The sequence below is a fragment of the Haplochromis burtoni genome, unplaced genomic scaffold, assembly GCF_018398535.1.
Source record: "Haplochromis burtoni strain Fernald_Lab_line unplaced genomic scaffold, NCSU_Asbu1 Contig_85, whole genome shotgun sequence".
NCBI classification, from domain to species: domain Eukaryota; kingdom Metazoa; phylum Chordata; class Actinopteri; order Cichliformes; family Cichlidae; genus Haplochromis; species Haplochromis burtoni.
Window position 1 is genome coordinate 3,821 of NW_024582446.1, and position 24,783 is coordinate 28,603.

A 24,783-nucleotide genomic window follows, 5' to 3' on the forward strand; every position below is an offset into this window, starting at 1 on the left:
ATTGCTATAATGATCTTTGTCGAGAGTTTGTGTTTCTTTGCAATTTTGCATCTACATACATTATTTTACAGTATTTTGCATTGCTTAACATGACAATTTCCTTTTGGTGTTTTTTTTTCCACACCTCATATTTGTTTGTAGTGTTTTGTAGTCATTTTTTCTTGTTTTATACCTCTTTTTATTGCATCCTTTTATGGTCATTTTTCACCTCCGAGTAGCCAAAAACTGTGACTTTGTTTGAAGTGGGACAGTCACTTAACATAACAGTTTATCCATGCATCTCATTAATTGAGATCCAAATCTCTGAGGCCATACTTTAATTATAATTTACATCATGTCTAAATTTTATTCAGTGCCAGAAATTATTCTTTTCAGTCTCACATATTTCTAACTGGAGCAGGTGTTCTGGTTAAAAAACACATAATGATGTATATTACTGTGTCGCATAATGATGTATATTACTGTGTCCTAAGGAATTGTGTCAACTTGTTGAGTAAACACATCAACAAGTTTCAGTGTTTGCAGTGATTGTCTAAAGTTTCTGGAAATTGAAACAGTCTCATCTGTTACTCCAGCCACCTAAAACAAATTTCATAATACTATGTGTCTAATGGTTATCATTATATTATGATTTTTGAGTGCAGATTGCATAGTTCAGGAAACCAAAGATGAATTTTTTTAAAATAATCTGAAAAAAAAACAGAAATCCTCTTTTGTTGTGTTCATTTTACCAATAAAACAATCATGTGCATAGTAAGAGCTGTTCAAAATACCGAACATTACACAAAATACAAAATATACAAAAGAAACCTGCTACACCTCCAACTACCACCAGAGGGCTGAAACGCAGAACTTCAGAACATTTTTCTTCCAATTAAAAAAAAATGAAAACGTTCCATTCACAAAAAAAGACTACAAGCAAAAGACCTGAATATTCCTAGAATTAATCTATGCAGGAAGATCAAGATTCACTCATCTTTCATCGTTACTGGGTGTCAGGCTTCTCTATTCCTTGGAACACTTTCACTTTTCCCTTGCTGTCTAACTTAACTCTGTATTCATCACTCTGCTCCAGTCATTTTCTTGTCCCCCTTCTGCAAACCAGTCAGCCTCTGTGTGATGATCTTTAAATCGCACTGCTTTTCTGTCATTCAGCCTTTGAGACTCTCATTGTTATTTCCTGCCTCTTCCCCATCCCTACCTCATTCTGGCCAGATCGAGCTCCTCACCCTTATCTCCACCTGCTTCATCTCCACCACCAGCGTCTAGACTCCAGGGGTCCTGTTCTACTTCCTGTTCTACATAGCACTATGGGGGCGTAATTGCTAAATAGCTGTATTTCAATAAATCATGTTCAGTTCCTTCAAAATGATGTCTCCTTATTGAGGTGCATGTGATAATAAAGCACAGTGAGATAAATTTCACTAGTGATGTCTCAGTTTTACCTTAGTTAGCCATGAGTGTGACAACCATTATGCCAAGCAGAAGGACCCTAAGCAGTATAAACTGATTTCTCAATATAAAGACACAGAAGCTGTAGTCAAAGGCAAGATTTCTGATATCAGTAGTTTTCTGGTTTCCATCTGTATTATGACATCTACTCACAAATCACATGATATGAGCAAGCCTTTACCCTCTAATGCCAAAAATATTCTAATGCCAAAAATATCCTATTTGATACACAGGTTTTTTAGGGTTTTTGAGATCGCTACGTCATCAGAGTGATTTTTCCCCCCCAAAAAACTAAACAAATTGCACAATATATCTTCAAGCAATGACCAAATGTAGCAACACTTGTTGGAAAATACATATTTATTTACTTTTTTTTTTCCAGAAGATTCAATAATCACTCCATTTTCAAAAATAAATAAACAAATTAGAATTTTCTGGCAATTGTTTCGTGGTTCAGGCTTTACGGGGTTAACTTTATCATTTTATACCAGAATTCCTCAGAAGTTAGTTCTGCAGACTTCCAGGATCCTGAAATTATCTCATCTAAATGAAAGGAATGATAAATGTTAAAATAATCACTGAAATGCCATCTGCTGTGAAAAGTGCATATTTTCTCGATCATATCTCCTTGTACCAGCTAGGACACAATGTGGCAGATTTCTTTCCTGCCATTAAAAGAATGTATAGTGTCACTGGACCATATTTACTAATAGTTGTATATAAACACAAATAATGCGTATATAAATGTTCCATCTGCCAATCTGTGATTTATCAATATTTTCATACCTGAATTTGTTTGTACTTCAGTTCATTAGTGGTCTTGGTAGTGCCCATTTTGAGTCCCTATATCTTTCTGAAACATTCACTAATGTTCATCTACTGGTTTTTATATGATACATTGAATTCTATTAAATGTAAATGTATTGTCATGCACTCTAGCTTCATGACTCCAACATTATAAGCATTAGAATTAATGACTGAACTTTTATTTTAGGGGTAAAAGTATCAATGGGCAGGTGGTCAATTTTTACCATTTTAATGTTGCAAAAATAATCTTATGAACATTAACTGTTATTAACACACATTTGATCTTATGACTTAATACACTTGAGGAAAAAAATATTAGATTTAAAAAAAAAGACTGGAAATATGGCAAATGTCATATTAGAAAAAATATTGACATTTTGGATAATTCTATTAACTGGCAAAAGGATGAGGCACATGATCAATAGTGGGTCATGACAACTCCCACTAGGGTGTAAATACCAGGGGCTCTCCACCATTTGGTTTTAGAACTGAAGAAGCTTCTTTGATGAGAGGAAACTCATCTTCAACAAACTTACAGAAGTCCAGTGACTTTCTTTCCAAGCTCCCAAGACATGAAATTGCACTGATTTTTTTTTTAATTTCAGGATCATTCTGTGAATTAAACCTTTGTGAAGCACGGAGATTTCAAGATCCTAGCAACACCCTTGCTTTATAGTTATACAACCAATTCACAGTTTGTGGTATAATTATCTCTGACACGTATACTGTGATTTCCCTGGGCTGTATTTCAGGTCATGAAAGGTGACCAATTTTATTCACTTCATCAGTCATCTTTAACGGCTTGGCTGATTAGTTTCTAATTTCAGGTAAAGTCTTAAAAAAACATATAGTTTGCAAGGTTTAATTTAGCTACGTTAACACATTTTAACTTTCCTAATACAATCCCAGTCATTCACCACAATGCATCACCCCAAATACACCAAAAACAACTTGTTTCACAACTGTTTATTTATTCAAAACTCAAAAGATGAGTGTTCTGTAGATGTTTATATGGTCGATGAATGCGAGTTCCAGAGTAGATAACAGCCAGTTTGCAAAGTAAAAATAGCTAGGGAAGGACAAGGAGAGTTCCTTGTTTGATGACCAGTCAACTGGTCTTAGATCTCTAAATAATGACTTTCTCTGAGACACCTCTAAAACCCTGGGCAACCCTTTACAGCAAATTTAAAGTATAAACACAGCATGATTAGCAGTAGAACATGTGAAAATGTCTCTGTTTTTAATTCAGTGTCAGGCTTCTTCATATTGTAGAGTTAAACCTTTAGATCTGCTACACTCGATAACCAAGTTGCCAGAATCCAGGTGCCTTTCCACCTTTACATTTTACACCTAAATAGACTGCGGTATGTCAGCCTAAAAAGATACAATGGCAATTAACCAGGATCGTGCGACATCCAAGAAAATCTGCACACAAAATACACATACAAAATATCACTCATTCACAGTCAATGTGTAACATTCTCATGCTCAGATATGTTGCTGATCAATAATGAATAATTGCAGAGCACTTATCATAAGTCTTGAGTCATTACACCAAAGAATTTCCTTCAGCATTTCTACATGCCATGGACCCACCGTCACAGAAACCAAAAGCTTGACTGAAGCACAAACCGATATGAGTAACACACATGGCCTCAGCTTTCAGTTCACGTACAGTAGGTCTGCACCAATTTTGCTACAGAAAGTTAAATGAAATATAAATAATAAATAATAAAGTGTTAATAAAAAGTCAGTTTTGTTACAGTTTTAGTGGCTCAAGGAGTGTCCTAATTGCACATGGGAGCAGTGTTGTTCTGTGCTCTAACAGTAGTATTAACAACGCACCAAAGGCAAATAAGTTACTCCATAAAGAGCAAAGACATTGTTCCTTCGGTAATCAAAATGTCGGTAATATTTACAGACTTAAACTCAACTGTTCGCCATAACAACCTCCATGCCAGCCAGCTCTCGGCTCTATTTTCTGCATTACTCATGCTGAAATAACTGGGATGTGTAATACATTACTGTTATTGTTACTTTGTAAATGGAGGCAGGGAGGAGCAGCAAATGATGATACGGAGATGTTGTGAAGAGTGTGTAGATGGCCAGAGGATGGAGGGGGAGGTTACCAACAGATATGCACATGAGAAAGAAAGGAAAACACAGACAGAAAGCTGGGATGATGGTGAGTATTTACAGAAAGCGTGCAAAGAGGAGAAAAAAAAATGAAGGGAAAAAGAAGAGGGGAAGAAAGATGGAGATGTTTGAGGGTAGAGACACGATGGGTTCAGTATTCATCCTGGTCCAGGTGAGCTTGCTCATCGAGGTCTTCATCATCTGGAGGTGCAAAGCCTTCCTAAGATACAGAAAAAAAATATATATATATATTATCATATCACCATATTAGAGCACTTTGCTCTTGCACTGCAGGCTTACTTGTTGTTCCTAGAGTATTTAAAGTAGAATGGAAGGTGAGCCTTCAGTTTTCAGGCCCCTCTTCTATGGAAGCAGCTTCTAGTTTGGATTCGGGAGACACACACTATTGCAACTTTTAAGATTAGGCTTAAAACTTTCCTTTCTATAATTAGGGCTGGATCAGGTGACCCTGAATCCTCCCTTAGTTATGCTGCAATAGGCGTAGGCTGCTGGGGGATTCCCATGACCCTGTATTGTGTTCTCCACACCTGTTACATTTTTGCACTGATCATCACCTGCATTCATGTATATATCAATCTGCTTAGCACTTTTTCTTTTTATTTAAGTGTTTGTCTTATCGTATGTCTCACACAAAGTACCTAATTTCCTAATGTTGTAAATCTGTTCAACATTTGGCAATAAAACCCTTTCTGATTCTGATTCTAATTCTAAATTGGTCATGGGGGATCATATGATTGTTGGGTTTTTCTCTGTATGTATTTTAAAAAGTGCCTTGAGACAGCTGATGTTGTGATTTGCGTTGAATAAATTGAATTGAATTGAATTGAATTGAAAGCAAGAAGGGCAGAAAACCTGATAATATTTTATCAGGTCTTCTGCTCTCCTTGCTTTTAACTGTCAACAGTGGAGAGAGTATGGCAATCTGTTATATATCTGTTATAATGGCTAGATACCTCTGTTGCGTAGAGAATGTTAATTATCCTGCTGAGAATAGGGTTGTTTTCACTCTCGTGCTCCTGGCAGATCAACTCGATATCCCGTAGTTTGCTGAAGTAGAAGTCTCTTTCCTTCTCAAGGCCATCTACAGTCAACTTCAACTCCATCAACTTAGAAAAACAGAAAAAGGTGCTTAAGCTGGTAGTCAAAAACTAGTCTGGAGGATGAAATCAGAACAAAAGAGCCCCACGGCCTTCTGTTCTTCCCGTTCAACTCTACCTGTTGATTTAGCTCCATGATTTCAGCATCACTGCCCCCATTTCTTGACAAAGTCGGATTCTTCCTCAAGGCTGGAGTGTTATGTTGGACCCGCTGCGGTGTTGGCATGTTTTTGGGAACTGTTGGGGATGTCCTCTGTGGTCCTGGAGTGGTTAGAGATGGTGGGAGTGGTTCAGCATTTCATTTAAGACAGATTTATTGCACTTATTTTGGCTTGTTAGCAGTTGTGGCGATGGATATAGCACATTATAGAGCGCTGATGCAATCATCTTGTAGAAGAATTTTATGCCTTTGACATGTAAAAGGTTTCAAATTGTTTTACAACTAAACTGATAGAAATGACACATATTTAGAGTGCTGAGGTTAAATAGCCAAATTATCGATTCATTTATATAAATGACCAAAGGTTGTTTTAATTTGACTCAAGATCTTAAAAACGAAAAGACCTGTTGCCTACTAAACCTCTATAAGTGCTTAAGCAAAGGTGTTTCAGATAAACTCAAAGACAAAACATGCGAACACATTATCCACAGGCTGTATATAAAAGATGGAAGCGGCTTCCAGGTCTTAAAAGTAACGCTAATCAAGTAGTGCAAAACTTATTTTTATTTATCATTGTTTTTTGTTTTTACTGGCCAAGATGGGGTGGCTTTCCTGGTTGCAAATAGTTTTTGGGACTGTGCACAAGTCAGTGAAAAAATGCCCTTAATTCTCACAATGTATTGGTTGCTTCGATACATTACAAATGATATTCATGTTATAAATTATGGGCCTAATAATGGTAAAATAATTGCTATTCTTCAGGGTGCAACAGGCTAAGAAGCTGGCTGTTCAGTTTTTCTACTACGCACATTTTTAAGCCTGTTTTCCAAGTTGCTCAAACTGTTCATTATTAGCACCTGGCTAACCAAGATGGCTAACTAGTGCAAAAACCGGACGCTCATGTTCAAATAAGATAAATGCCAGACTTGAGGCTTCGAAACAGCAGCCCACAATGCAATGAGTGACATCTATCTTTTATATACAGTCTATGGTATTTTCAGTTTTAAAAATAAGTGCAATCATTCTTCCCATTTATAACACACTGCTTGCTAGTGACAAAGTCACAAAGCAGGCTTATGACATACTACAGCTTAAATTAGATTGTTTGCCATGATCTTCAAGCAAAAAGCTTTTACAGAGACAGGGCGAGGCTGTTCAGGCTGACACCACTCTCGTTAGTAGAAAGGGAAGAATTTGTTGTTATCAAACCAGCTTTAATAGAGACAAAGCTGCAACAGTGTTGCATCAGTCGCTCGATGCAGGACACTGGGGAAATAACTATATTTGCTGTTTCTGCAGGTGTTTGGGCATTATTGATCATGATCGATCAGAACAAATGTGGATTTTCTGCCAAACTAACGCTGCATCCCACTAGGCACTGTGACGATTACTAGAATATTACCAATGACTCACTTGTACCTAAAGTGTCATGGTTTTGCGAATGCTGGGCAGTGAGATGGATCAAAGAAGTCATTCTGTGAATCGTGCTGCTCACACCACTTGCTTGCAGGGAGCGCTTTTGAGCCATCCAAAGCTCAGCAAGACCGTGCAGCAAAGGCAAAATGTTTGGCTTTACCTTGGTTTCTCTTTGGTTTGTGGATAAAGTGATCACCTGGATTGGGGGGAGGGGCCACGTCCTGCCCCTGTCTGGCTAGTAAAGGGTCATACTCCTTGCCGTCATAGTTGGCGTCGAAGAACTTCTTGAACCACTGCACAAATTCAAAGTTGTCCTGGAATTTCCCTTTTACAAGCTTTTCTACAGGAATTATCTGGACAATGAAAACAGGAAATAGTTGAAAAGCTCCACTTGATACACACACGTATAACAGTATGAAAGGTAAAACAATCAATTATCTCAGGTATCATGAATGAAATAAATAATAAAACCATAATAAAGTGATTCTGACTTTGTCGACACTCATCCGTTTAAAAGCTGCCTGAAGAACTTTGAAGTTGTGTATAAATTCATGCTCCAGCTTGGCTTGAAATTTGACCTTCTTCAGAAGAATGCACCCCGGAAACAACATGTCCATGAACTGGCAATACGCCGCTCCTTGAAAACATAAAGACACAACAAATCGATCTCGTTATTTCGGTCAAGAGTTGCCCCAAAATTACCTCAGCAGCTTATTTCAGGGGAAAAAATAACCTCAGGCCTCACCTGAACAGAGCTGTTCAATCTTGGTGTAAGTGAGATGCAAAGAGTCGTTGACCCACGCCAGCATGTCATGTCGGCTGAGGTTGTCAATGGACACAGATGTTGCGTACACATTCACTGCCATCCCTGAGTCGAAAAGAGAGAAACAACCACTCAGCTACATTTTCCTGTTAGCAAGACTTGAAAACCTTAAATGGAAGTTGAAGGAAGAATATTGGTCAATGATTAATCTCTCTGATTGGTCAGTGCAAGGTATGAGTATAAAAATGTAGGGATTGTCTTTATAGTATAATCTAGGCAAAGTAACCATTCTGCATGCTCCTTAACCAAGCTACCAACTACTGTACATAACATTTACCAAGCTTCTTATATTGGATTTGAAAGACTGAAACAGGAATTATTTAGGCCTTAAATAATGATTATTATTGCAATTAATTACTTGCTAAAAACAATGTGCCTATTTCTCATGCAAACACTGCAAAAAAAAAAAACCTACTATACATGATTATTATACCATTATCTACTACACCACTATGGCTTTTTATCACTAACAATTAACAATCATTATTAATTAGTTTTTAAACTGTGGCTTTCTTCCATGTGTTCCTTTTCCCTCTGCTCTTTTATCTTTCCCCTCACCCCCAACCAGCTACAACTGCTCCTCCCTAATCCTAGTCCTGCCAGAGGCTTCTTCCTGTTAAAAGGGAGTTTTTCCTTCCCACTGTCACCAAGCACTTGCTCATAGAGTATCAACTGATTGTTGGAGTTTTCTCTCTAATATTATAAGGTCTTTAACTTACAGTATCAAAGCACCCGAGGGTTGCTGTGATTTGGCGCTATATAAACAATGTTTATCTCGGTTAAACATAAAGAGATAGCAACACATTCAAGAAGCTGGAATTAGGAAATGTTAAACTGACTTCTGACTCCATTAACTTGTGAATCTACATCACTGCACTACTTTCACTGAATCCTTTTTTTTTTTACTGTACTGACCTGGATTTCTTCGTTGGGCCATATTAATATTAAACCCTATAATCTATACAGGCAGATTCCAAAACTGCACTGCAGTTTCTTCAATTTTTAGGAATTATTTTTTCACCCCCTGTCTGACTGTAAATCCTGGGGCTGGGCCACAGTCTGTTGCAGCTGTAAAGCCCACTGAGAATGGGGATATCAAGCTTTTAGGGAGGAAATTTGACTTTCAGACATAAACTGAGTCCCTAAGAAGCATCTTTATTCTCAGTTCTAATCTAAAAATGTGTTTCAAGCATAATCCTCCCTGATTATACAGAGAAAAAAAATCCGGAGTATTTGTCAGCAGCTTTACACATCTGGCATCTCCAGCCTTCTCTGTGCTCACTTTGCTTGCCTGTTAATGCGGTGTCATGTCCAAATGATCTTGTAACACCTCAGACCTTTCCTGCACCAATATGCATATTAACACGGGCAACGTGGCGACTTTAAAATGATGCTTTTTAAGGTCACACGCCGCTCTGTCTGCACCTGACAGCCAAAGACTAATGAAACCACGTCTGTCAGTTTTTAGTTTGATGCTGAATCGTGCTGTGATTTCTGATGATAACACTTCTATTGTGAATGCACCTTCAGCAACGCATTCTCCCACGGGCCACTGGCTATACTGAAATTGCATGGCTGTAGTGTCTAACCCCACGAGCAACTACTAGCCAGGATGAGGAAAAAATCACAATGTTTCAGCTACATGAGCAGCAAAGGACCACGCAGTGGGCGTACATTTATTAAATAAGGGCACGAAGGGAAGTCTATCTATTCTCCAAAAATCTATCGGGCCTTGGAAAAAGCTCCCATAATGACTGCAGCAAAAAATAAATAAATAAAATCCTGAGCGCAAACCTCTGAAGTCAAGCAAGAGCAAATGGGCGGGGGTCTGACATTTCAACCCGAGCTGAGAACAATAAATGTGCTCGTTTGCTGGGTGCTTTTGGTTAAAAAAAAGCCGCAACGCTGGGTGCTGCTCTCATAGCGGCCCCCTCTACAGGCCTCCCCGAATACCTCAGGACTGTCAGCACACGGGAAATATCCTCGCTGCATGGGAATAAAGCACAGCTCCCCGTTAAACCCCTTTACGCGCAGAAAAAGGAGAGATTTAAGAGGCGGGGTGGGTCGGCAGGGCGTAAATGCGGCGATACTCACTGTATTCAGGAGCGTCTGTGTTGTTATCACGCTGGCAGTATTCCTTATGTCAATGCCCGTTGCTGTCGTCGTTGTCAGACCCTGCGCGGTGCAGTGCTTGGTAACGGGCCGCCCTGTCTGGGGCTGCAACAATTCAGCCTCTACTGCGCGTGCGCCCGACTCCATGCTGTTAAAGGTTCATTATAAATAGGACTTTGGCCTGTTCCAGCTAAGAGACACATGATGTGTCTGGTTGGATCTTAGGCCTGCGAGTGACTAAGGTTTTTGTGGGGTCAGGCTTCACATGTTGCTGTTTTATCTGCTGCTGGATAAGATATGTGAACGAAGGACAAAGTGGAGTGATCATTTTTTACAAAAGAACTGTTTTAGAATTTCTACGGGTTGCTTTAATGTGCAAACTGCTGTTAATACTGCTGGGTCCAGTATTTTAGTTGTGATCTGTATCTATTATATCTACAGTATAAATGGAATTTAGTTTGACAGTTTCCAATCAAGTGGTCAGACCCTTTTTGAAAAAGAAGAAAAAGCACTCTTATACTTTTTTGTCTAATTATATATGCCATCTGTTTTCAGTTTTTTACATTTGCCCTATTAAGTGAAAATTGTTATTGGTGAAATGTGACGAAGGAGCCTAACAAGCCAAAAGAGTTACTAGCAATGGCAAATGTCTGCGAAATATAGAGAAGTATGAAAAATGTAATGTAAAAGCATAAAACTGGATAAAATTGTAATTTTCCTGTGAAAGAATGTGCACTATATCGAGTATAGCCAGGAATCAGACACAGGATTTGATTTCATTGTTGTTTATTTGCACTCACATCATGTGATAGAGAGCTCCAAGGGGCGAAAAAAGGAGATAAAAGGATTCAATGTGACGACACATTGTTCAGCACCAGTGTACGTTAGGTGGGGAAAAGACACAGCATAATGCACTGGAGCAAAATGTGAACTCTGTCCAAAAAGAAACAGTGATGGAGGAGTTTTACTAGAACATGCATGAAGATCTTGTGAACATAACTGATTCTAAAATGAGCTAAATCCTGAATGCATGATCAAAATACAAAAAAAGAGAGAGAATCGGTTGCCGAGACAAATATTCACAAGTAGTAACTACAAAATGAACAGTAAAAATACAGTATTAGAGAACTTGAAAAAGTATCAGTGCTTTTCTGTAGTTGCTAAACAAACATACAAACTTTCAGTGTCATAAGAAGGCATTTGATCCTCTGAAGATTTCAACTTTATGAACACTAAAGTGGATCCCTTCACCGCTTCTATACAGAGCTTAACAAATTTTATCAGACCACCTGTCATAAAAAGAAGAAAACACAAATATTTTATAAATCTGTCAAAAACTTACTAAAAACGAAAATTATATTGTTTGTTAGGCAAGTAAAATATACTTTTTTATACCCAAATTTTGAGCAGGCACAAATTTGGGTCAGAAATTATTCAAGCACAACATTCAACCACTAAAATAAATGTTTCTACTGAGGAATGTAAGTAAATAGCTGTAATTTGGCATCTGAATCAAAAAATGATCATGTGTTTAACTATTTCATCTCTTTTTTTGTAAAAGTACATTTGAAAGTTCAGGAGTTAATTTGGGGCAGCGGTGGTAACTCACACTGTGTGGTGGTCTAATAGGTTTGTTGAGCACTGTATGTGCTTCACAGTGGTGTGCTACATTAGACGTGTCAGTCAGATGACCGATAACACCCTGACCACAGTGAACCAAAGTTGTTAAGTTGTTAAAAGTGCACCAGTGGTACAGGATGATGTGTTCTCAGGTGAGAAAAAGGCCATTTGGGTGAGACTGTTTGCTCTCTGTGGAAATAAATATGATCAGAAAAGATGCTAACATGTTTAGTAACAGTGCTTGTTAAAGTTTTTCTAACTATGCTAACATGCACAGTGCTCACAGCATAGCTTCATTCACATTTGGTGGAGGTGGAACAGAAGTCTATTCTGCTATAAGGCTGTTGAACCTGATGAACCAGTGGGCAAAGACTTCATGTTCTTATTTGTGTAATCATTCCAACATAGTAGCATCAAAAGAACATAACAAATAATGCAATATAAAAAAATTATAACAAAAAACAGTAAGCTTGAATTATGATATTCCTCATCATTTGATCAATAGCAACTCTTCCTTTCACAACTGACATTTTTTAATGTCACGTCGACATCCTCGTAAGAATTTGTCACATTTCATCATCGTGGCTCTGAGTAAAAAGACATTTTGTGACACTTGTGACATGAAATCATGTAAAAAGGCATCTAAATAGTACATGATACAAGTGCAAAATCGTATTTTACAGTGAGGTAACACAATCGCATCATAAAAACCTTGACTCACCTTCATATTTCTAAAACTGTTAATAAGACTCAACATTTTCCCCTACCAGAATCCAATAACCAAAGTAACTCAACTGCAACTCAATTTATATCTGCTGCTTATATTTGGTTAACATTTCACTGGAATTTGGTAGCAATAACCACTTAGCAAACATTTTTCCCTGGCCGTATTGCAGTATAATTACAGCCACGTCATACAATTTTACAATTCTAAATAACAGCACTGAGTTCAAAATGAAAACATGACTCCGTTACTCCACACATGTTCTAAAGTAAAACAAGTCTTCTTGCTTGGCCATACATTTTCCTCGAATATCATTCTTCTGCTTTACGTAGCAGCATTCTGACTGGTTACCAGATCCCGCTGGATCTTCCACCAGGAGGAGCAAGGATCCTCGCTGAGGATCTCTTTGGAATGTTGTCATCGATTTGAGCACCTGGAGCAACAGGGGACAAGATCACGTTGGATTAGGCAACGAAAAACAAACAACTGCTATTGCCTTGAAGAACTTACTTGAAGCTCAGTCATACTTTGCAGTAGTACAGTAAAGGCTTCTCTAAAGAGCTTATGTTAAGTTCTTGGGAGATTTAGGAAATGGAGCATAACTAAAAGGATGGAAGTGTTTGTTTGCTTTCCATTTAATCAAAGCATTTATGGTTTTGATAAAACTATTGGTAAGTAATTTGATGTAAGGTACAAATACAAGGATTCCTTCAGCATAAATGTTCACTATAACTACACTCCAATTATTATCTTCCCAGGTGAAGTGACTTCCCAGGCATAAAGCAACACTTGTTGCACAGTTAGAATCATTATTGGAGTTTTAACCTTTTCAGACGTGTTCTTCAGCATGCACCCTGGAAGCAGGTGAGATTCTGTCACAAACCTTTACTCTCTTTCTACTGAGACTTTTTGCTGCCTGTCATTCGTCATTTCTACCTCAGCAGCTTGCCAGTAAGTACTGCTCTGATTATGCAGGCCTAAACAAACAAGTTTGATCCCAAACATGGGACAACTATAGTCTTCAGCTGACTTAAAGTGCTGTTATTCAAAGTTACTTTGACTATAGCGCCCTCATCAGGCCAGTCATTAGACATTTTATAAAACCAGCAGCAGCGCCACCAAATCACAAGCTACCAGTGTCCCGTAGCTTCCATTAACATGGAAATTCCTCCTTTTGTGTATCTATAACATAATTATAAAATTCACAATGCCATGTGTAGGAATCAGCTGGTCCTCACCAGACAGGCTGAAGCTGGACTCATGGAGGTCCCTCATGCCCCCATGCCGGGTGCAGGGGCGTGTTGGAGTGTCCAGATCTGAAGAGCCGATGTCTCTTTTTCCAGAATTTGCCACGGCAACAACTTCACCTGTGTAGGGTTCCCGCTCCACAGCTTTCACCGCCTGGCACTGGCAGAAACATATAGCAATAAGTATTCCTTAAAAACAATACTTTCAACAAACTACGCTGCAGGCTTCCTGTAAAAATGTAGAGAACATAAGTTGAAGTAGCACATATTTATTGACATTCTAAATTAATCTCATTACAGTCTTCAAATCCTCTAATCTTGTCTGACATTTCCCCTTTTCAGAATCTAACGAAGTTCACACACCCTGATCCAAGAATTCTTATCAATTATTGAGATTATTTTTTTTTTTTTTTTAAGGAAAAAATATGAAGATGATAGGATCAGCAAACTCTCCTTGCTGTCCCCTAGCAGGGGCTTTATGTTCCACCAGGGGGCACTGAAAGCAATGCCTGTTTTAGCAACTGAGTATATTTCTCAACCCCACTGCAAAATTTCTTAAATGCTAACTACACCTCCAGAATCAAGATTAATCAGTGGGAAACACTGAGCTTTGTAGTGGAAGCTCCAACAATCTCTAACATTTTCCCTCTCACAGAACATCCCAATTGATTAAGAGCTATTTGGCCAACTCTGGTTAAATATACAAATTCGTTTTGGATTTTCTAGCTTTCCATCTTTTGTAGTTCCACTATGGAGGATGAGACATAAAATCACAATAAACTACAATTATACATATAACTAAGGAGAAATATAGTGTGAAAAATACATGTTTCTAAATTATGATATAATTAACTTAAATTAGTGCAGCTCTGGTTTATTTTTAACCAACCTTCAACCTTTTCTATGATATTTGCCTTTTTAGTACTGCTTTGTCAATTATCCTATTTTTTTTTTATATAACAAATGGGAAGTTCAATCATTACAGTAGGGAGTGCGGCACCAGTGATAGAGAAAAATACATGAAACAACTGTGCCGTATCATCCTATTATAAAATTTAAGTTTATAAACCAATGCTTTGTAAGTGTATTTCAGGTCAGGCTGATACCTTTTCTCTCTGAACCATCTTCTTGTAGAGATAATCCGGGAAAGTCCTCAGTGGGCAAAACTTTCCGGAGCCCTCGGCGCACGTGAACATGCCATTTTCGTAGACCAGACGTCCACGGCTGATGGTGACAATCGGTACACCGTGGCAGCGCAGACCTTCATACGGGTTAATATCACCTCCCTGCACCTGGTTTTCCACAGAAATGACCCTGTAGGCAGAGATTGAAAGACAGAAGTGACCCAGTTTAGCAAAGCAAACGCTGGATCAGCCTTACAGCTTTGATATAAAAGCTGCACTGAGACAAGCTGGTCGATAAATGGATGGATTGAGTTTCATACTTGGATCCCTCTGGGTCCCAGACCACCACATCAGCATCTGCTCCTGGGATGATCCTGCCTTTTCTCGGGTAGAGGTTGTAGATCTTGGCTGCATTTGAGCTTGTGACTGCTACAAAGCGATTCTCATCCATTTTACCTCCAATCTGAAAATGAGAACACGCACACACATTTGAATCCATTTCTAATACTAGGGATAAACACAAAACACAAACTGCTACTAAATCATTTGACCCAGTAAAAGGAGACCAAGATGTTTTTGTGTCTCTTCTGCCCATTTTGTCTGTTTGTTCATAACCACCAAAACAGATGTCCTATTTGTGAAAGTTCTCTGACAGCCACACAGGAACAAAAGAGCCACACATACCACCCCTTTCTCCCAGATGACGCTCATACGGTCCTGAATGCCAGGAAGCCCATGAGGGATCTTTGTGAAATCATCCTTGCCCATGGCTTTCTGTTTGACGGTGAATGGACGATGGTCAGACCCCACAACATTTAGAGTGTCGCTGAAGCAGGACAAAGGAAGTCACATTTATTATTAATTATTTAATCAGTGGAAGAAACAAGAAACATTCATATTAAATTAAACTTAACGACAGATGTTATAGTATTTTTTTTCTCACTTTCCAAGCAGGCTCATTAGAAAATTTGGAGTATTGGGGTCCAGGCGGAGAGGAGGCACAGTCACATGGGCAGCTGCATGAGACCAGTCCTGATGATAGTACTGCATACCGTTCAGGACAGTGTGGGCAGTTGTTGTTTCTCCGTGGACCACCTTACCTGTGGTCAGACATTTCAATAAGGACATATATTAGCTAGAATAATAGTGCAAGGAGCTTAAAAGACAAGCAAACGCTGATTTTCAGTTGACTTTAGGATCATCAAAGCAGACATTTAAGTAACAGTAGACCAAATCTCATCAAAGAAATACATTCCCTTAATGCACATCACTTGCTTCAAAGATAGTAACACTAAATATAAAAGATAAAGAGCCTCACCTTGCATCTTGGCTGTAGCCACTACATCTCCAGCAGACATACTGGAGACATTCACAAGATAAACTGGGCAGTGGGCCTAACAGAAAACAAAAAGGTTATATAGTTAGGTCCACAAGTGCTTGTACAGACTTTTTAATACAAAAGCAGCATTAACTGTTGAAGAAGTACAGTTATTTTTATTCATAGATCCTTATTTTCAAAGTCTCAAAAGTACAGTAATTGGACAAACTACATGGATGAAAATAATTTCTACATACTTTTCGCTTACATCGTTCTAGTACAAGTTAATTTAGAGTTTTATCTGCTAAATCTGTGTTTTTTAGAGCTATACAGGCTCTTTGAGATGTTTTATGGCAAAGTCTAATCTGACCTTCCTGTTCCTGGGTGTAAGCAGTGGTTTGCACCCTGTTTTAAAGCTTCGGTGTATTTATATTCATAAAGGCGTCTCTTGATTGCAGACTTTGGCAACGATACGCCTACCTCCTCCAGAGTGTTGTTGACTTGGCTAGATGTTTTGAAGGGTTGTTGTTTTTTTAACCAAGAAAAGAACAGTGCAATCATCCACTTTAGCTGTCTTTTGTGGTGTTTCAGGCTTTTAGGTGTTCCTGAGCTGGCCCGCGCATTCATTATTTCCAAGAAAGTGTCAGATTGTTGATTTGACCACTTCCAGAGTTTTGCTGTCTCGCTGATTCAATTCAAATTCAATTCAATTCAATTCATTTCAGTTTTATTTACCAAATGATAATAACTGTAGTCTTAAGGTGTTTTAGATTATAGGGTAAAATCCCTACTTAAACTGTTTGTCAGTCAGCCATCCAGTTAGATTTCAGCCTCTGAAAATGGGGCACCGTGTATGAAAATGGTTGCTAAACAACTAATGTAATAGTTTTGTTAGAGCCCTTAAATTAAAGCCTAAAGTCTGCCCTTTAATTTAATCACATCCTGATTGTTGGTTTAAAATCAACTGTGGTTGTGCACAAAGGCAATCTTTGTCCAACAAAAACAGCTCTGTGCAGATTAATCATTGGAGTTAAATTGCAGTGTTAGCAGTGCTAAGATTGGTGATTAAAATGTTTTATGTTTAACATCCCTAGAGTTTATAATGACCTTATTTTGATTTCTATACTGCATTTTTTCTGACATCCTACTCACCCTGTTGGCGATGGTAATCGCCCTGTGGGTTGCTTCTGCTTCCAACTGCAAGGAAATCACAGTAAATCAAAGCAAGGAATTTATTCAATCATAGAAAAAATATCTCATATCCTTGACCAGAGTTTGGATATCATTAAGAGTTATAATTATAAATGTTTATACCTCTTCAGGCCTGCTGATTTCAATACCTTCTGGGCCACTAATGCCAAGATCCAATGCCTCCTTGGCACCCTGACAAAAAAAGTAATAATGTTTTTTTTTAAATATATAGAAAATGTAATTAAATAACTTTAACAATATTTTCATTTGCGTACACACACTGTAATTCCCAGTAAATCCCTTACCTCTGACACAAGTTCCCCATTCTCAGCGTGGACCCTCGCTATGGCTCCAATGTCCTTACAGTGCTGCAGGACCTGGAAGAGTTCACTGTCCCGCAGCATGAACATGTCCTTATACGCCATGAACATCTGAAAGGAGTTCACTCCTTTGTCTCTTACCAGCTTCTCCATCTCAGCTCGAACCTGTACAAGGGGAACAATGACACAAGCTCAAATGTGGCCTCAATCTCCAAAATATCCTTATCCAGAAAAAAAAGGTTAAACTGAAGTAGTTAATTTGAGTGTTTAATGCCGTTATTTGAGTTACAGTATTTATTCTTGTAAGTAGGTGGGATCAAAGTGGATTTCTTATTTTTACAAAAAAAGTTTGGTATTTTTGAAATAAATAGTTTGTTCCAGTATTGTTTTTAACAACTATGAAGTCATAAAACAAATATGGGTCATTTCTTACTTGTTAATTTAAGTCAGTTATGAAATCCAGCCTGATATAAGGAGAATGCAAAAATAGTTATTTTAAAGAGGATCTGTTATGCTTTTCCTTATTACTGTCAAATATAATACCAAGGATATAATAAATAATGACACAGTGTAATGTCTAATATATTGTAGATTACAGTTACCTCATTTTAATGCCTGCTAAGGGCCTGATTTTGTTTTTATGGGGTTTTCTTTGCAAGCTCCTTTGACTTTTATGGGGTTTGTTTTGTTTTTTTGTGTTGATGTGTAAAACCTTAGAATTGGCAAATGATGCTCTTTCTTTTACCTTGACTGTCCTGTAGTGGTGGAGGCTCATATTAAACATGGCTAAAGATTCAAAGAATGAGGTCAGCATTATCATCTCAGGCACACAGCTAGCTATGAGCACAACAGCCCCACCCACTGGTTGTAAAGGGGCAACCAGATCAAAAGAAGTCGTCTTAAAGGGTGGGGTAAGGGAGCGAAAACAGCTCGTTTCTGACAAAAGATGAACTCAGATGTTCATGAGCAAGCAAAATATGAATAAGGATTAATCTGAGCTGTAAATTCAAAGCTATCATAGCAGAACACTAGATTTAAAATAAGAAGCTGGAAATTAGCATAACAGGTCCTCTTTAAAAATAACAAGTCTCTTGCATATATTTGTACTTTGACATATTAGCAGCTAAAGATCATCAAGTTCATTATTACAAAGTTAGTCAAATTTAACAAGGATTTTAAAACATATTCCAGGTATTTCGAATAGATTCTGGTACTTTGTGAGAAAGGAAATGTGAAAAGTGCTGCTAACTGTTCCTAATATTGCATTTGGGGGGGGGGGCTTAGAAACCCATTGCAATACTTTATACACACTGGTCATTTATAATAATTTAAGTCACAAAGTTGAGTTTTTACTTTAGAAGAAGTGTTCGTGGAGGCGAAACGTATTACAATGACATAGAGCGACAGTGTTCCAGTACCTTGGGTCCCCACCAAGTAACTCCAATGTGCAGAGCGTAATCACAGCAGGCCTTGGAGTCGGCTGAGTTGCGGCACTTCTCGTAGGCTTCCAGCAAAGATTCGTTCCTCTCAGGGAGAACATGTCCGATCACCATGGTGGTGCCACCAGCCAAAGCAGCCTGGAAAAACAACAAAAGTAGCTCTGAAGTCACTTATAATGTCTAATTTAATTCTGTCAAATAAGTTGCAAAAAACATGTGGTGTATTTCCTGCTCTGCCATTCTTTCATTTGCTATAATAGTTGATTTTTTTCACTGAGATGTTTCAGTTTAAAAGCTGTTATTCAGTTTGTTTAGAATCGTCAGCTGCAATTTAAGACTTGAATAATTTGAGACTATATGACGCGACCTTAAATTAAATCCTTAAACTTAATCATTTGCTTCTTTAAAAATGATTAAATAGCACAAAATGGATTGATTTATGAAGCAATCCATTTTGTGCTATTTTGTGCTAGAATTTATGAACTACTAAAACAACTTTAACCTACTAATCAGCACAGCCCCGAGTCCAAGCATAAAAGTGATAGCTTCAATTACCATTAATGCTAATGGTTATCTTTACATTCTTGCTGATGGAAATATAAATCCTTCAGCAGTTAAAGCACAGGATTGAGTGCTCCTTACAGTGTAATCATGTTTTTTTTAAAAACCTACCAACTATATCATTTCTTTACAGCATCAGCACTTCTTACTTTTTAACCTCCTACGAGCAGATTTAGATGTTTCAGACACAAGTTAAGGAAAATCTTAATAACCCAAACAAGTGTTTTGTGTATAAGCGCATGCTTCACTGAGCATCTGTCAGCTGACCCTAGAAACTCGAGTGGCGTGCACGGAGTACGGGTGTTAGGGGGGCGTGGGTCTGGGAACCATTGTCTCCAAGCACAATAGCGTGAGTGAAAAGGCTTTGCGGCAATCTTTGCAGCAGCACCCCGGTATCCATGGAAACAGATACTGATCTGCATTTTTCTCTGGACTTATACTGGAGCAGGCAGGGAGGGGCCAGGAGAGAGACAGAGAAGAGGAATGACTGGCGGAGATGGAAAGCAGCAAAGAATTGTGTCTGTCACCAGCATCTACCGGCCTGTTCGCTCCCAGCATCCGTCACCTCTTAGAAAGCTGAAAGTACTACAGGGTGATGAGTCATCACAGTGCCCTGAAGCAGAGTGGGGTATCCCGGTTGTATCAGCCTCCAACATTCACCCTTGCCAAGAGCAAAATTGCCAAAACACCTTTGTCTAATTTTGGAGAAATAAACTCTGGATGCAACCCAGTGACATTTATTTTTATAAATGCTTCTTATATCCTTAGTAGAAGCTATTGTTAATGTTAGTACCGCTGGTTTGTCTGCTTTTTCTGCTTGCAGCTAGATCTTAAAATTAAATGCTTCGTTACTATTTTATGTGCCAGTTTTTGACGTAATTTCTGTGCTCTGCTTATTTGCAAAGTAATAGATATATTACTTCTGGCTCTCTTTAGGGAAGGAGGAGTGACCTATAAATTTGTGTCTGAGGTCTGACTTCTTAGTTCTAACTTTGACAGCAAAAGTATTCCTGCCTAAAATAACCTAAATGTTTGATCTCCAAATATTAAGAAGCATCAAAACAGAATAATGATGCATTACTGACAGTGTGACTAAAATTAACATCAGTAAAAAGCCTTTTTTCAATAATTCAATGGTCTCTGAATCTTAATCTTTCCTGTTGTGACAAAGGTGATAAAACATGAAGATTGCTCTTTTGCTTCTCTAAATTTGGGACAATATGAAAAGACTGTTACCTTGGTACCGCTGTAGAAGTCATCTACTGTGGTGGCATTCATGAAGCTCTCCTCCAGGTGGACACTAGTGTCGATGCCCCCAGGAAGCACCAGTTTCCCTGAGGCATCAATCACTTTAGCCCCACCTGGGATCATCAGCTCTTTCCCCACCTGCTGGACGATGCCGTTCTCGATGTAAACGTCAGCCTCCTGGGTACAGTCATCATTCACCACTTTGCCACCCTTTATCAGGATCCGCACCATCGCTGAGCTGGAAGACATGGCTATTGATCTGCGAGGAAGAGGGAAACATACAGCTGAATACTTTTTGCTTTTTGTAGATACTAAAGGGTGGCAATCTGATTCAAAGCAACCACAGTGTACATCAAAACAGAAGAAAAGTTATAACCACCTGACAAAGGAATCTGCAGTATTTCTATGAAAATAATCTGTTTACAGTACCTCATTTTTACAGTAGAATAAGATGACAAAGGAGAGAGAAGGATCAGTAATGCTGCTCTGGGACCAGTCTGTCACACTGTGACTGACATCAGCTACAAGGCTGAGTAGGCTGTGTCAGTCACTGCCTGAGACCTGACAGCTTAGTGTGCGTCATAATAAATAGAAAGAAGCTGCGTCCAGTTAAGGGTCACAATAGGGCAAGCAAGGGTCAATGGGACTATTATTTTTGAAAGGACCGAAGGAGCATAACACTGCTTACACTCACTGTATTACAAGAATCTACGCTAAACATGTAAAAATATGTTTAGCTTAAACTGAGAATGGTTTCGATTGCCTCTACTCCATTTCCTAAACTGATGGTTGGTACGTACACATTTTCCACTTACATTATCTAAAATCATGTTATCATCTGAAATAGTCACCTCTAGATTTTAACTGCTCACAGGTGTGAATGCTGTGATAAAAATACACACACATGTGAATTGGATGGTGTAGCAAGCCCTCATATTTTAACAGCTAACTCCAGTTTTACATGTTTAAATCAGGTTATTTTTGGATCCACAGTTTTATTCCAGGCAGTATGAAAACTTCCAAAGGTTTTAGGCATTTCTCATGTAAAATTTAATTACTTTATAGTAAGTAACAAATTATTACTCCAAAGACAATTTTATTGAGTAAGGCTGTCCGAGGCCTCTTGGTCCTAAAGGCCCCTCTACTCTTATCTGCTCTGTCCTAAACACGTTTTAACTCATAAAAGTCATAAATAAACACACACAATATTTTCTTTAAATCAGCTGTTGGGTAGCACAGATATAATTACTGTCAGTAATTAACGGCTCATCTGTGACAAAGAAGCAGTCTCTAAGGCCTACACCCTCCCTTCCCTCCACACCACTGTATTAATGGTGTGATGTGGTGTGTGAGTGTGTTTCCATCCTTGCGTGCTTGCGTACATGTGTGCATGCAGGATGCGTGCGTATGAGGGTGCGGCAACTTTACTGCAAGGCATGGACTCCTTACACATCCACATCTGATAGCTGATAATGTGATGGATATCCCATTATTACATGTACATCTATTGATACTCACAGGTGCTTTTTTACCCTCCTAAAGCCTGAGGGGACAGCTACAGGCATAATAAAGTCATTACTATATCAGGAGGCCTATAGCTCAGTTACCAGTACGGAAGTTGTCGGCGGTTAGTTATTATTAAACATAGGAGCTTGAGTTGCATGAAATCACTGCACGATAAATAAGGATACACTAAACCTTTAATATAAAATAAAGGTAATTACAAACTTATAACGCAAGGCTTCTTTCGTGGCTACATTGCTCAAATGCTCTTTATTTGATATTTTTCTTGTTCGTCCATAAAATAAATGTAATAAATCCCTCGTAAAAACCAAACGTGCTTTTAAATTGGCGCCAGCCACAATGATTATTCCAATAAATATGGCAATTTTGCTGATTAGCTGTGAACACAGTGAAATGATGACACTTCCACTTGTGCGACTTGACACAAAGAAACCGGTCTCCATCCGGCATGATCGGCTTCACAGCGTTCATTACCGACCTAGAAAAGCGTCCTCTTAACTCTCAGTCCGCCCTCCTCTCCTCTTCCACAATGAGCACCAGTCTGCTATCTAAGTGGCCTCACATTATCATCACACTGCCCTCATGCACGGTGAACGGATGCAGCTGCACTTGTAGGGTGTGTATAGATCACGGGGAGGATGGGAGAAACACCAGGTAGGGACCAGACGTGTAGCCAAGGGGCATGGAAACAAAGTCTCCGTGCTCCAGGAGAGGATTTGCACCCCAGACACAGTCACTGCAGCATAGCAGACCTAATAATTCTGACGACGTGGACCACATACCTCCTCTATGGGCCTGCTGCTGCTCCACTCGGATCACTGGATACTTTCTCAACACAATTCAACACAATCCGTGGATGGCACTTCCCAAGGAGATATACACACACACCAGATGGATACCTTCCTGGCCGGTCCGGGACCATCAGGGGCAGCATCATCACCGTGAAGTCAGCAATGACATGCAAGCAAGACTTCTTATTGTGACTTTCAAAATAAAACAGTTGTTGAGCCCAATGCAACTTCTAGTAAAGTAATGCGAATATAGAGTAGATTTTCATCATGATTTGTATATAATTGATCAGCTGCTACCTAACATCAAGCTCAAGAAAGAAAGAAAAAAAGAAAGAAAGAAAGGGAGTTTTCTACAACTTATTGATGTTAAAAATGTGTTAGAATATATTTTAGAGCAGCTCATGTTTTATAGCTTTATATCAAATGTTATCAAATAAATAAATAAAAACATTGTATCTAGTAATTTTTAGATACATATGATGGAAGACAATAATTTGAGGTAATTCTTTCTTTATTATTTTTCAATAACAATATTTGTTTATTTTATTTATTTATTTTTGTCACTGATTCACAAAAAACTCTTGAGTTATAAATAACCAATAACTGCACTAATATTGTCTTTGCATAAAATAACTCAATGAAAATTACCTAAATTATACGATCAGTGTAATTTATATCAGCACCGATATCGAAACGCTATAACTAACTATGATGGTATAGCTACTATATTTTATTTTGTAGGAAAATCAGCACACTTCCGGTGTTTCTGTGATTAACTTGACGCAGCTCGCAGCATCCAGGCCGTGCGACTGTGTGACGCTCCAATCAGCAGCGTTCAGTGAAGGCTTGGTTGCCCAAGCACCCAATTAATTTGGACTTAGGGCGTGTTCACTCTGAGGAGGCCGTACCACTACCAGTTCAAGAGGGTGATTATGAAGACAGCAGTACAGCAAGGCTGATTGAAGTACCCTTAGGATTCATTGTTAGTACTAATGTAACGGATTTAAAGGATTATGTATCTTTATGAGGTTCACCTTGAGGTATAAGTAGCTCGTTTACTTTTTGTGCGTTATCTTTCAACGACTTCAGCTTCATCTGCCACAGCTATAAATGAGGTAAAGGGGGGGAAAGAAGAAGACATTCTATTGCAAGCAAGAATATGGTACTAGCAGAAAGTGTAACTGCAGGCGACTCATCAGCTCTGATTGGTGGCTGAATTAGAAGCTGGAGAATGGCAACATGTTCAGGTTTAATGTGATCAAAGGGGAGCTGCAGGCTGTCACCTGTATTTAAAGCAGTGAGTCATAGTGAACTCAGGTGCCAAGACACTGAGAGATCCTCTGCTGGAGGAGCATGGAAACTGGAGCTGAATATCAATGTTCACGGGCTCCTGACAGTCACAAGCTTATAATTGCCTAATTATGCAACATTATAATTATACTATGATTTATACTTTTATCATTTTATTCAGTATAATTAAGATATAGTAGGCTATATCTTAATTACAGACTAAGTTACAAATGAACAAATACTGAAAATCATAACATTAATTCACTAATGCAGAACCATTCTTAGTAATATTTGCAGCAAATATGATTTGAAAATATAATAGGAATCACCTCATATACAAGGAGTTCCCACTAAATCAAAAG

At 38.5% G+C, this 24,783-nt stretch overlaps 2 protein-coding genes across 3 annotated transcripts; both read right to left on the minus strand.

Moving 5' to 3' along the window:
- Positions 1 to 3,205: 3,205 nt before the first annotated feature.
- On the minus strand, positions 3,206 to 10,164 carry mapre3a (microtubule-associated protein, RP/EB family, member 3a). Its single transcript, XM_005925959.3, has 7 exons — positions 10,007 to 10,164; positions 7,835 to 7,957; positions 7,581 to 7,726; positions 7,286 to 7,442; positions 5,632 to 5,774; positions 5,370 to 5,522; positions 3,206 to 4,615 (listed from the first exon to the last, which is right to left on the minus strand). Exons 2-7 carry the CDS (start codon positions 7,953 to 7,955, stop codon positions 4,547 to 4,549), a joined length of 789 nt encoding a protein of 262 aa, XP_005926021.1. The 5' UTR covers positions 7,956 to 7,957; positions 10,007 to 10,164; the 3' UTR covers positions 3,206 to 4,546.
- Positions 10,165 to 10,793: 629 nt separating this feature from the next.
- dpysl5a (dihydropyrimidinase like 5a) lies at positions 10,794 to 23,298 on the minus strand. 2 transcript variants are annotated; one of them, XM_005925961.2, is made up of 13 exons: positions 23,123 to 23,298; positions 20,805 to 21,075; positions 18,987 to 19,145; positions 17,554 to 17,733; positions 17,372 to 17,440; positions 17,210 to 17,254; positions 16,058 to 16,133; positions 15,683 to 15,839; positions 15,424 to 15,565; positions 15,060 to 15,202; positions 14,722 to 14,929; positions 13,607 to 13,775; positions 10,794 to 12,801 (listed from the first exon to the last, which is right to left on the minus strand). In XM_005925961.2, exons 2-13 carry the CDS (start codon positions 21,063 to 21,065, stop codon positions 12,716 to 12,718), a joined length of 1,695 nt encoding a protein of 564 aa, XP_005926023.1. In that variant the 5' UTR covers positions 21,066 to 21,075; positions 23,123 to 23,298; the 3' UTR covers positions 10,794 to 12,715. The 2 variants fall into 2 exon arrangements, with proteins under 2 accessions (XP_005926023.1, XP_005926022.1); XM_005925960.3 differs by lacking the exon at positions 23,123 to 23,298 and adding an exon at positions 21,246 to 21,358.
- Between the last annotated feature and the right edge of the window lie 1,485 nt (positions 23,299 to 24,783).